The sequence below is a fragment of the Primulina eburnea genome, chromosome 13 (assembly GCF_022965805.1).
Source record: "Primulina eburnea isolate SZY01 chromosome 13, ASM2296580v1, whole genome shotgun sequence".
Classification (NCBI taxonomy): domain Eukaryota; kingdom Viridiplantae; phylum Streptophyta; class Magnoliopsida; order Lamiales; family Gesneriaceae; genus Primulina; species Primulina eburnea.
The window spans coordinates 31,832,675-31,845,684 of NC_133113.1; the positions used below are offsets into that span (position 1 = coordinate 31,832,675).

Sequence of the window (13,010 nt, forward strand, 5' to 3'; positions counted from 1 at the left end):
CACGCAGTTGAGTCCTCCATTAATCTGTAAGAACATTGTTTCTTGAATTTGTATATAATTGGTGCATCTTTATTCTCTTGTGCTGGTGAAATGTACAATTTATCTTGTTCACTGGTAATTCTTATTGTTTCGACCTCAATCAGTTTCATCTTATATTGCATACTCAAGCTGCATCTTATATTGCATACTCAAGCTGCAAAATTGTTTCGATATTTCCATGATTATTATTATAATCAATAATAACTCGAAAAATCTTATTTTTTATGAGTTTTTAAAACTTAGATTTGTAACAATCTCCCACAAAGCCTAAAAGGTCAAAATAATAAAGTTAAAGCCATCCAATTTAACTTAAAATCAATTAATTTAGTACAAATAAAAAAAACATTTATAGTAATTTAAGCTAAAAAAATATTATCAAAACTTATTTTTTCATTAATTATATATATTTTTTTCAGTTGATCAAACTTATTTTTTGATTCTATATTTTGACTTTCTTCTGTTATTTCAATATATACAACAATAAATTACAAAATATTTAAGCTGCTCAATTATAAATATAGCTTCATTTTTTTTATTTTTTTTATTTTTTTAGTACTTGTAACCAATGGTAGTGCCAATTACATAATCATAAATTTAATTATATTTCCTTTGTATTTTTAGTAGAACGCATCTTTTATAGTGTTTGTCAACATTTTTTCACATTTCATGTGTAGCCTGCTTTCGAGGACATTAGTCTATTAACCATTATTTATATACCTAAGTTTGAAATAATATACTATATGAGGAACATAACCTTATATCATTAATTAGTTCTCATAACTTGTAATATTAAATGAGAATCAACGTGCGAGGCACGATTCTTGGTACTCATTCAAAATATGGCCAAAGCAAAGACACATTCCCAGTACATCCATTAAAATTATTGCCTCAGATGCCTTGCTCAGTTTTTGGCTCATTTTTCACCATCAAGCTTCTAGCTTCACTCTCTGAAACGTCACTGAACAATGAGAAAAATTACAAGATTAGCAGCCGAACTTTTGGTTGGCCTTTCATCACTTTCACTCAAAAAGGATGAAAGCACGAGTTACAATTAAAGAAACAAACAGAAGACAATGATAAGTTTAGACCTCTCAGCTGCTTCAGTGTTGCTTATTAGAACAACTTCATGGACTGCCAACAATTCAGTGAAGCTCTTGAGGTCCCTCTCTAGGCAGAATTTGTGAAGATGGCGGAAGAAGTCGTTGAACTGTTTTGGCTCCTAAATTTTCAAAGATTCTTGACATGGTATCACATTCAACAAATCTTCACCAGTTCTCACAAATTATTTAAGAATATGTAAAACCAAGAAACATATCCAACCCGGAGATGGGGAATCATACCTGCTCAAGAATGCAACCTCTACGCAGTGAAACCAAGCATTCGAGTGCTGTCTGATAAGCATCTCCTTCAAAAGAATTCTCGACTAAATCAAAAATCTTATGTTTCATATTCTGAATTGCAAGGTTAACCCATTGTGGACCATCTCTGCGAGATACCATGGCCTCAAAATCTTGAACGGGATTAGAATTGCCTATTTTCTCAACCTTGACTTCAGATTTATATTCAATAGCATCCATGGCTTGACCATCAGCGCTAGCACCTTCCACTTCATTGTTTGATCCAGACGGTTTTTCAGTTAATAATCTTCGAGATGATTTCTTCAACTGCAGCACAGAGCAGGTTGATATCTCTGAGACTTGTCAAGGAACTGGTACCAAAAACAAAAATAATTGTAAAAGTAACCTTTGGATGCTCTTTGAGTTCAAAGGACAGTCGAAAATCATTGGTCACAGCTCTGTTTTGAGAGAGAAGCTCGGGATCAGGTTCTGTTATCTTTCTAAGGGTTTCATCAAGTGGAGGTACACTTGCATTTTGGTCTTTAGATTTCAATTCGAGACAACGATAATAGCGCTGGAACATTCATGGAACAACATAAGAGGGATATTAATCCAAAAATATGAACTGTAAGAAGAAGAATTACGATAACATTCAAAGAGATCTCTCTTCATAAAACCTGTTCTTATCTTCCACAAACAATGAGAACTCTTCTGCAATCGCCTCAATTGTTGGTCCAAAAAACACAAACAAGGGTATTGATATGAAATCAATCTAAACATTTTCACATTTTTTGATGTGCTTATCAAGACAAAACAGAAACATTATTGTTAACTACCTCCAGAACCGGATTTGGAGTGAAGTTGGGTTGCAAGACTTCCCCTTTGCCAGTTGGAGCAAGATCGAGCATTTGGACAAACTTATCTGTTGCCTCTTGCTGTTGGTCATTTGGCTGCATCAGTGGAGGCATCTTGTCAAAAGAGGGAAATTGGAACTCCCTGACATCCTCGGCAAATGGAAGAACATTGAAGTAAAACGAATCTGGCTGCACAAAAATAAAAAAATACGAAGTAAATTGATAAGAAAAATTTAAATGTAAAGCAAAAAACAAAGGCTTGGTATCTGGTGGTAACCAAGCAAGCTTGGTAGAAGTCAAGGTGGCGAGAATGATCCCATTATTTGCAAGTTGTGCAATTGTCGGGTGCTGGATTGTTGAGAATCAAGAGTTACCTATGTAGTTTAGTGTGGCTATCTATATGGTACAACAACCGAAATGTTGAACTGCAGTCAGAATGTTTCCTGATGACTTACAATATTATTTTTCTCGGATACATTTGGCGTTAGCACCCCAACAACAACATTTGTCTGCCCTTGTCTCCAAACACAGCGGATAATGGCGACTTTATTCATTTCCTGCATTGATCTAGCTAATGCAGAAACTGCAAGAATGGCACTTGTATTTCCAGGTTCAGCAATGAAGATGTTGACATCTCTCATATAATAGTGTCTATCAGTATGTATTGATGGAGACAAAAAATCGAGAAAAAAAATATCTCTTCAACATCAATATAGCAATTAACTCACATAAATCATTCGGGGTTAACAAGGAGCGACTTAAATTTACCGCATTATATTTGCATTGTCGGTAAAACCAAGAAGCTTCACACCTTTCTCAGGTTTGAACTTTACGGCCTCCCACTCAGCAGATGATATTGGAACTACTTGCGGACCATAGCGGTAACCTTTGATCCTTTGTTCAGGCGGCACAACTCTATCAGGTTCTGCAATACTTTTGTATTCATAATCAACCTTAATTTCATGCGTGGCAAATTTATCTGTCAGAGGTGCTTTATCAGAATACTTTTTTAATGAGGGAAATTTCTCTTCTGATGTTTTCTTGTAGACCCATACCTAATCAAAACAAAGCATAAGGATTATTGTTTTGATGGGTTAATAATGGCAATGTTCACAAATCTAAAACATGTTTGTAGCAGAGAACAATTAAAAAAATCCTATACAAATGCATAAAACAGCATATCGAAACTGGACGAAATTATGCAACCATAAGTCCCTGATTAATATGTCCAAGAAAAGCTATATGTTAAAGAAATTGAAACATTAGCTGTTAGCTCCTCTACTCATTGATAACTTAAACCTGTAGTAGGTCATCACATATGACAAAAGAAAATGAGGGAAAGGCACGAGTATTGAATTCAAATGAAAGAATATCCGCAAAAAAGGAACGTGTTCTGAAGACTGAAACCTTATATCAACAACATATGTAACATATTTCCTCCTTAGCATCTTAAAGTTACCAGTGGTCATAAAAAGCTATCAGATATCACACATAATCACATACAAGTACTGCAAACCATGTAATCATTTCTAAACCGACATCATCTAGATAAAAAATCCCTAACATCCTAAAGCATTAGATGGAATGGTCATCAAAAGCTAAGAGAAATCACCAATCATCAGTTATAATATCTACGACCCGTCTTATCATTTGTAAATGATACATCCATAACATCAAATCTTGAAACAAGATTCTGAAACATTCTCTTGAAACAGTAAAGTACTTGCCTAATTGCGAAAATTATCAGTGCAAAACTAGCAAGAAATCATAAAAGAAATTTACTAGCTCATTAAAAAATAAATGACGTTTTTTTCCAGGATGACCATCTTATGCCAAGTAAATAAGCAAGGGAAATGGAAAATCACAACGTACATCTTCACGAGGAAAATAAATTGGAGTAAAACAACAAACGAAATTTTTAGCCCATCCGCTGGTCTCACCTTGATTTTCATTGTAGAGCTCAGCTCAAAATCACCTCGATAAATAGTAACAGGAGAAATATTACGAGTTCTTAGAGCACCTAATAATGAAGTTGGACTTTCCACACACACTTTCCTTGAGGAAGAATTATTTGTAAATATATTTAATAGAGAATCATTCTCTTCCACAATCTTCTCATCTACATTCCACTCTCTTTTTACCCCAACGACTATGCAGTCCATCTTCATGCCATGTGCCACCATCTGTGCAACAACCGTGTTGACTTGATCCTTCTTTGTTCCCTCGTATGGATCTTTGATAGGAGAACATGTGTCTGTTATGAGACATATACGTTTCTTTCCCTTGTTTGTTGGTCCATACTTCTTAATTAACATATCCATTCCAACAACAAGTGCATCAAGAACTATCAATAATGTTAAAGAATAAATTGTTCAAAAATGAAATACAAATTAACATTTATTCTGACAACCACTGAATTATTTTCTCAAGCACTAACTTAAGAAAGAATTTTGAAATCTGAATGAAGGACCAACCAATTTTCAGGAAAACTCACGTAAACCAAATAGATGATGACAAAGAAAACACAATGATAACTATTACTCCAAAACCAAGAATAGATTGCTACACCATAAATCAAAAGATACAACTGGATACAATCACCATGTACAGTTCCTCTAGGGAGATGTTGTAAAGTTGCTACACAATCTCCATCAACGACCTTCATGCCTTGCAGAACCATCACATTTTCATATCCACCCACTTCTTCTGTCAGGTCATTTTTAGAATCTGAAATTTCCATCCATTAAATAAATAAATAATTTCACTAAATGAATCAAACAGAAAAATAATCAAAAGAACACATCGTTTTGAGATAAGACAAGGATTGAATCACAATAACTCATGAAGTTCGTGAGCAATTAACACACAAGCATAACCAATACAATTTCTGGAGAAAAAATAAATGTGATTGCACAAAAATACAGTCTTCACTATTCACACATACTGCACTAGTTCTCAAATACTCAAAAACCTGCAGTTCCAAACACGACAACTCCCACTTCATCGTACTTGTTGAAAATAAGCTGCATGGATGAAAAGAAGATTATTTGAACAGTCAGCAAATGCGACATTAAATTCTTCAGTTCAGATAAATGTGTGTACCTTCTTTTGTATGAGCATGGAGCAAACCTTTTCCATCTCCGGCAGCATAGAGTGCATTGAGGGACCAACATCAAGCACCAAAACTAGACCTTCCTGTTAAATGGAAAAATAATTTTTGAAGATATTCTTTGAGCATTATCAGCCGGGGAGGACCACAATATTTTGTGTTTTAGGGGGCTGAAGCTTGTGATTTAGAGAAACTAAAAATAAAATATTAAATCTTTTTTTCTTAAGAGGGGAACAGAACATCTTGCCCTGCTCATCGCTTACCACCCTCTTAGTTCACCCTGAGTACTAGGCATGTTCGAGCAAGTACATGACGTATGCTGATATTCACTCTCCAAAGTATTATGACGCATTCACTTCAAAAAGTGGTGGAACCCAAAACCGATTCTTGAAGCGCAAATATAAAAAGTACCAAATACAAAACGAAGTCAACACATTCTGCTTAGGATTTAGTTAAAATCATTAGCTCGAACGATGAAAATCAGTTCTATGTCCAGTTAGAAAATTTATAAATAAATCAAGAGAAGATTACCTTGTTTCGGGCCATTCGCAGAGAATCTAGAGGTAGAAACCTCGAGCCCAGAAAAAACTCTTTTTCCCCCCTGAAAATTTGTTACAGAGAATGGGAAGGGTGGTGACGATGCTCCATGGCGCGCCGGTCGATATAAATTGCTTCAAATTACAATTTGACCCCGAAACTTGATTAGCTTCCTCGAGAATTTTCCTATTCGAAAGTTTGTTGCTATTGGCCCATTGGAAAGTCCGTATATAATTTTGATATATAAATTAAAAAATAAATAAAAAAATAAAAAATAATATTAATAAGAATCCAACTTATAATCTAAACCTCAAAAATCAATAATTCTAACATTTTATTAATACATATAATTATTAAAACACATCAAAGTTGGTTACTCTAAATGCCTCACATTTAATAAAATAATATATATATATATGTGTGTCTTTTTTTCTTCTTACATTTTTTAAAATATACAAACAAACATTTATTTGGGATTTAAAAACCATGTTATGATTAAAAAACAGAAATAAGTGACTATTTTATTTTTAAATGATTTTTTAACCTAACTGACTTTTTTTCAAGCTAGTGTTAAAATTACAAACAATTTATCATATATTTATATAAATTCAAAGAGTGTACAATGATAAGTAGCATTTTAGTAATTTTCAGAATTTTAAAAATAAGAATATGAAATAATAAGTTGCTAATAAATTTAGAAAAAGTAGTTTTACGGTATTTTTTTTAATTAATTAATGAAAAAGAGTATTTTGTGAGTTCGAAAATAATTTTTATTACATTACATCGTCATTAGATTATATGGATCATTCACATTTTAATAGAGGGGAAATACTTCATCTATACTAGTTAGGTACACGCGATACGTGTGTGTACAGTCTTTTTTATCATTATCGATGGACTAAAGTGAAATTTAACAAATTATGGAAGGACTAAATTGATATTTGAAATATTGAAATAAAAAATAAAAGTAAAAGTGTGTGTTGAAACTACAAACTAAAAACAAAATTGTAATATTAGTATCATATAAAGGACTAGAAGAAAAAGTTGGTTCCTTTTCTGAATGGTTTCTATCACGCCTTTAACTTTAATAAAATCGAATAGACGCTGGAATAATCCATAGTTTGCGATGTATTTTGAAAACATGCTCTGGTTACAGGGTTTATTTTAAAACTAATTTAAATTTTAATTTTTTTTCAAAAATAATTCAAAAAAAAAAGTGTTGCAAAATTACGGCAAACACGGATTTAGCGACAGTTTTAAAATTCCGTCGCGACTAGCGACGGTGTAATAACCGTCGCTACTAGCGACATGTTACAATACCGTTGCCAACTCAAATTTTGCGACAGTTGTCTAAAACCGTCGCTATATTATGGAATTTTTCCATCCCGCTTCCGAATGGGAAAAAAGTTTATACCGGTACCGGTTCGGTGTACCGAAATATTTTCGGTATACCGATTTAAATTTAAAATAATAATAATAATAATAAAATTATTTTTCGTTATTTCGGTATATACCAAAATACCGAAAAAAAAATATTTCATTCTGATACCGATACCGAAATTTTCAGTACAGTATCTTTTCGGTATATCGATTTTTTCGGTAAGTTCGATATTTTTTTCGGTAATTTCGATATTTTTTCTGTACGATTTTTCGTTATTTCGATATTTTTTCCCAACCCTAGCCGTGAATAGTAAATGACGACGTGCGATTAATATACGCCGTTAATGTCCAGACATAATGTTTTTAAAAATATTTTACTATTAACGGCGCACATAAAGATGCACGCCGTTGATAATACTTTGAACGGCGTGGCGTGTCTTTATTGTGCGCTGCGAAAATTGCATATGTTATTAACATCACATATAAATGCAAGCTGCAGATAGTACTATAAATGCACGCCGCAGATAATAATATTTGCAGCATGTATTTATGTGTGATGTTAATAACATATGCAATTTTAGCAGCGCACAATAAAGACACGCCACGCCGTTCATAATTTTATCAACGGTGTGCATCTTTATGTGCGCTGTTAATAGTAAAATATTTTTAAAAACATTATGTCTGGACATTAACGGCGTACATTAATCGCACGTCGTCATTTATTATTCATGGCTAGGGCTGAGAAAAAATATCGAACTTACCGAAAAATCGTACAGAAAATATCGAACTTACCGAAAAAGATACCGTACTGAAAATTTCGGTATCGATATGAAATATTTTTTGTGTAAAAATTCCATAATATAGTTTACACAACTGTCGCAAAATTTTGCATTGGCGACGGATGTTGTAACCGGGCTAGTAGCGACGGTAAATAAACTGTCGCTAGTAGCGACGGAATTGTCCAACCGTCGCTAATAAGCCAACGTCCCGTAATTTTGCAACACTTTTTTTTTTGAATTATTTTTGAAAAAAAATTTAAAATTTAAATTAATTTTAAAAAAAACCCCTGGTTACATCATACACACGAACAGAAGGCTATAGTCACTCCAACGAGTTCTTTGAAATGGCTTCCAGGGGTTCCCCTAAAGCCCACTTTACCCTGAAACAAACTCGTGTAAACCTTTACTATCGCCTCTAATCGACGTTCGCATTCTATCTCAGCAGAAGCCACCGCAAAATGGAAGTACTAGCCAAAAGGGTAGCAGTCGTTGGTATACAGATAGTTAAATTATTTTATTTACTAAGTAATGTTATTTGGTTCAGGTGAAAATGCAGGAATAAGAAATTGAGGAAAAATGATACTTTCGTGCCCGTGCCCCATGAGTCATCCAAAGTTAGATGAATACACAAACTGTTAATTTGAAGTCAATTCCAAGAACCGAACAGAGATTGTTCACCACAGTGAAATGTTCTGCTGCCTGCTTTAGGACGCTCACTTTGTACGTAAATTCAATCCATTAGACTAAAAATATAAATATATATCGTCGAGGGAGTAGAGAACTAACAGCAAAAAATTTGCTAAACCCTCAGGTTTCCTTGTGTTGCTTTATTATCTCAAAGGTCAACACTTACGAGTCAGATCGACAAAACGGACTAGCAAGTAGTAGAAAAGTACTTAATCTTTCTGCAGTAAAAGCAAGTTGTTTTGTAAATCTTCTAATTTTTTATGCTATCATCAATCATCATTGTACCTAATATCTAATCTCACTTACAATTTACAAGGATTACTCAGTACTTCTAAATGTAGACAGAAAATTAATCTTCTTAATTCGTCAAAATAATGATCAACGATGGTTCGATTATCTACTAACTTTTGAACAAAATTACATGTAGCATGATGGTTACACGTTGAGTTACAAAATGCATTCGAAATGACAAATTTATCTTGAATCCATTTTTAAAATATTTTTCCAAATAAAATGCAGAGATAATTTTGTCATTTCAAAGACAATTTTTAACTCAATTTGTAGTACTCATTGTACCATACGACAGCATGGCAACAAGGAATTCTACTCAATCAACCATCGCATGACCTAACATAACATTCAAGTTGACACATCTAAATAGATAATCGGGGGCTTGATGTGTTTTTTGAACAGAAAAAAGAAGTTGATTTGCTTACCTATCGGCAAAAGACTCAACCACCCCCAAAAAATTAAGAACTATCACTGATAATCCTCAATTTTCAATCTAATGTACACAAAAACAGAACAAATCTATACATTATCCATCTATATATGTTTTATCATTCATCTATTTTCTCGTAGTTTTTAACTTTGTACGAGGATATCTCAAAAGAGCGATTATCAAATATTTAAGAAATCAATTGCAATAAGCCAATAACGTAACAGACGGGCTATTATATTGATGTCTTTTAATTTTCCTTGTTAGTTGTGTGAGATTGGATCATGGGTAATATGCTGTGTCTCGCATAGGACTTAGCTCAGTTGGTCAGCAACAGTAAATCTTGGAGCAGTGATCAGTGATCGAGTCTCGCAAGCGGCAGTGTGGGAGTTAAATTCCCTCCAATGAGGGGGAGCTCCTTGTGCGCGGCGTAGCATAAGGTCTAGCTGTTGTTGGTTGGCTGAGTCACCATGATTTATCTCCTCTCACATTCCTGTCGGACCGGAGGTGAGAGACATCTAAGGTGAGCGATTTCACCTTTTGGAGCAATATGCTGTATGTGCAGGAGAAATTCATATCTCCTGATTATGCACATATCCAATTTGAAAAACATTAAAGTAAAAAAAAATGGAAAGTTTTCCAAAAGGTCACTTGCCATAAAATTAATGTCGCAATATTATAGAAATTAGTTGAGATCTTTATCGAAGCTTTAAAAGATACTCTAATGATTGATACAAATCTACCACTCATGATAGAAAATTTCCGAACAAATGGACCAAATAATTAGAACAGAGGCGCAAATTGAGGAGAATAAACGGTCTTCTGAGACCGTGGCATGTCACCGGCACCACAGCAAATAATATCGTGCAGCGAAATCTCAAAGGAAGAAATGCTAAAACATGCTACGCTATGCAGCATTGAATAAAATTTGTTAGTTCGAGTTGGAACATGAGGCTCACGCAGGCTTTGACGTATATTTCATGATACAAATGGCAAGCAACAAATAGATTCATACGTAACGGCATCGACTTGTGAGAAACAATGAAACAAAACAAATAATACCAAATCAGAAACTCCAAGTTATAAATTCAGAAGTAAGAAGCTCCACACAGATTCATGTAAGTATATGCAGAGATACAAAATGGCGAAAACTTTACAAATCACACATGGTATAAAAGACTGTTACTGTGATTGTGAGAGCCCTTTTAAAGCTCTGTGTACACAAATGTACAACACACTACCGACAGTGAACTAACACAAATGGCCAGCCAAAAAAAACTGAGTTATGTTAGAGTAGGTTCATCGAGAAGAATGATCACTACACAATCTCCTCATGCCGGAATCCAGAATCGCTACAATCAGCTCTAGGATCCAGTCCACAAGGAGAGTCGAACCACTTTGGATTTTCATGGTAGAAGCCATCCACCTGTAAGCTGGAAAGACCCACATCTGGATCCATCTCGTCCTGATGACCCGGTGGTTTTACAAGCTTCGGATTGCTGCAGCCAATAATTCCCTTTTCATCAAATCCTCCACATTTCAACCATTTTTCTTCTTTACAAGTCTCACCGAGCAGATCCTTCTCACTCCCGCAGCCGGCCCTCATCTGATCCCAAGAAGCAACCTCCCCAAGAGTTCTCCCGAAGCTGTCCTCGTCATCTTCGATAACATCTGCATCCTTGCCATCCCCATAGATCCTTGTATGATGGTCATCACCCCAATCGGGTAAATCATGCTCCACCACCAACACATCATCTATATGCTGCTTCTCCAACAACAATCCAACAGATTTTGATCCATCGTCAGGAATATTTCGTAACTTATTAGCGATGTCAAAGAGCTCATGCGACACAGAACCCAACATCTGTGGTGGAATTTTTCCAATCTTACTCTCAAGTAATCCCAACTCATTCCTTAATTCTTGAAGCTGCTGAAAAACAGTATGCTGCATATCTCCAGAATCCTTGCCCAAGAACCCAAAAACATCATTTTCTCCTTCCTCCACCATCCCATACACAGTCTCATGATCCATCAGAAAACCTCCTTTATAACCAACCATTCGGTGTATAATCCTGGCATTCCCATCCAATGGCCCTGGCTCATGTCCTGAGTGCACAGCATACAGCTTAAACACAGCTGTCCCTTCCTCCTCGTAGACAAAAGTTTTTTCCTTCTCATTATAATTCGAAATGGGAACTATCGCACGTATACGAAACCCACAACCGCACCTCTTCGAAGTGTATGGCTCCCTCTTCAACATCCTAGATTTTTTCGAGGACGCTGGCTCCCCTGCCCTGTGGCACGCGTAATCCTTAACCTCAGCCATAAATGGCTTATATCTGATATATTTCTGCCGTATACACAGCACAACCTTATGTTTTGCAGCCAATTGCTGCAACTTAACAGGCACTTCTTTAGCAGGTACTTCAAAAGACTCGGTGTATTCAAACCTACGCCTCTTAGACCTTGGAGCGCACCCTGAGGACTCGTCCGAGCACACAGGGCAGGCAGCAATACAGGTCCTAATATAACTCTCAGGAATACCATAAAATTTGGCACCTACAGTCCATACCTGCTTAATTTTCTCAATAGTTTCTCTCAACCCTAGGTGTTTAAGATCCCCGTCACCATGAAATGACATGACTATATCCTGCCACTGGTCCACGTGCGAAACAAATTGATTGGAATTGTTCTTGAAACAAAGGAATCGGATGTTATTACCAGTAATTGATCCACCGGATTCCGACACATGAACGGTGAGCTTATCCTGGATGCGCTTCCACGCAGTCAAATACGCAGTATCCTCGTTGCGGTCCTTCCACACAGAACGCCAGCTCGCGAGCACCGGCGAAGTCGTGGCAGCTCGGATCTCCTCTGGCGTTGCTAATCGGCCTTCATTCAAGCATTGAACCATTAGGGCATGTGACTCCTTATTAAAGGTATAAAATTGAGTCGAAATATGCGGCTCCGGGCTGATAAGCAGTAGTGGACGATTTATTCGCCTATCGTGATTGTTGATCAGTGATGAATTCGGCATACTAGGGCTTTGAGTCGGAACGACTCCATCAGAAAGTGGGAGTGGAATTTCGGCATCAGACGAGGTGTGGCTGACGTCGTCGTCGTCTTCGTCTCGGAAGAGCTCCATTTCGGCGAGAGAGAAGGGGTCTTCATCGATGGAGGGCTGAGATGGAGTGCGGTGAGGATGCATGAACGGTTCATGGTTGGGCGATGGCGGACCCAGGTCATGAAATAGATCCTTTTCGATTTTACTTGGATTCATTTGCATCAACGAAATTCACGGCGGCGCAACGGCGAAGTTGCCTGTAGACTTTAGCATACGGAAGCTCGGCGGTCAGGGGACAGAGAAGGTTTTGAATTTTATTTCTCTAACTGCGCCTTCGAATATATACGCTGAAACGGTGTCGTTTTTGGTTCACTGACAATAACAGGACACGGGTGAGTGAAACTGAGGTACGTTTTGACTTGAATGTCAAACACCATATCTGTAATTTCATATAAATATGATAATTTGTTATTTATATAATAATTAATTGAATAATCGATATTATA

The 13,010-nt window shown here is 36.0% G+C and overlaps 2 protein-coding genes across 2 annotated transcripts; both read right to left on the reverse strand.

The window, feature by feature from the left end:
* Positions 1-772: 772 nt before the first annotated feature.
* On the reverse strand, positions 773-6,083 carry LOC140809564 (ATP-dependent DNA helicase 2 subunit KU80). Its single transcript, XM_073167234.1, has 12 exons — positions 5,871-6,083; positions 5,333-5,425; positions 5,202-5,253; positions 4,826-4,957; positions 4,171-4,574; positions 2,999-3,285; positions 2,686-2,881; positions 2,213-2,419; positions 1,783-1,950; positions 1,380-1,703; positions 1,128-1,258; positions 773-997 (listed from the first exon to the last, which is right to left on the reverse strand). Exons 1-12 carry the CDS (start codon positions 5,883-5,885, stop codon positions 928-930), a joined length of 2,079 nt encoding a protein of 692 aa, XP_073023335.1. The 5' UTR covers positions 5,886-6,083; the 3' UTR covers positions 773-927.
* Positions 6,084-10,426: 4,343 nt separating this feature from the next.
* LOC140809589 (uncharacterized) lies at positions 10,427-12,867 on the reverse strand. The gene has a single exon (XM_073167278.1). The coding sequence runs from the start codon at positions 12,724-12,726 to the stop codon at positions 10,759-10,761; it is 1,968 nt and encodes a 655-aa protein (XP_073023379.1). The 5' UTR covers positions 12,727-12,867; the 3' UTR covers positions 10,427-10,758.
* Between the last annotated feature and the right edge of the window lie 143 nt (positions 12,868-13,010).

Excerpts from the sequence above, each read along its gene's own strand:
- LOC140809564 (XM_073167234.1), bottom strand. Across the intron at positions 4,575-4,825 it reads AGGAACTGTACATGGTGATT|TTCTTGATGCACTTGTTGTT; the intron begins GTATCCAGTTGT and ends CATTATTGATAG. Across the intron at positions 3,286-4,170 it reads GCTCTACAATGAAAATCAAG|GTATGGGTCTACAAGAAAAC; the intron begins GTGAGACCAGCG and ends TGTTTTGATTAG.
- LOC140809589 (XM_073167278.1), bottom strand. The coding sequence starts at position 12,726 with ATGCAAATGAATCCAAGTAAAATCGAAAAGGATCTATTTCATGACCTG.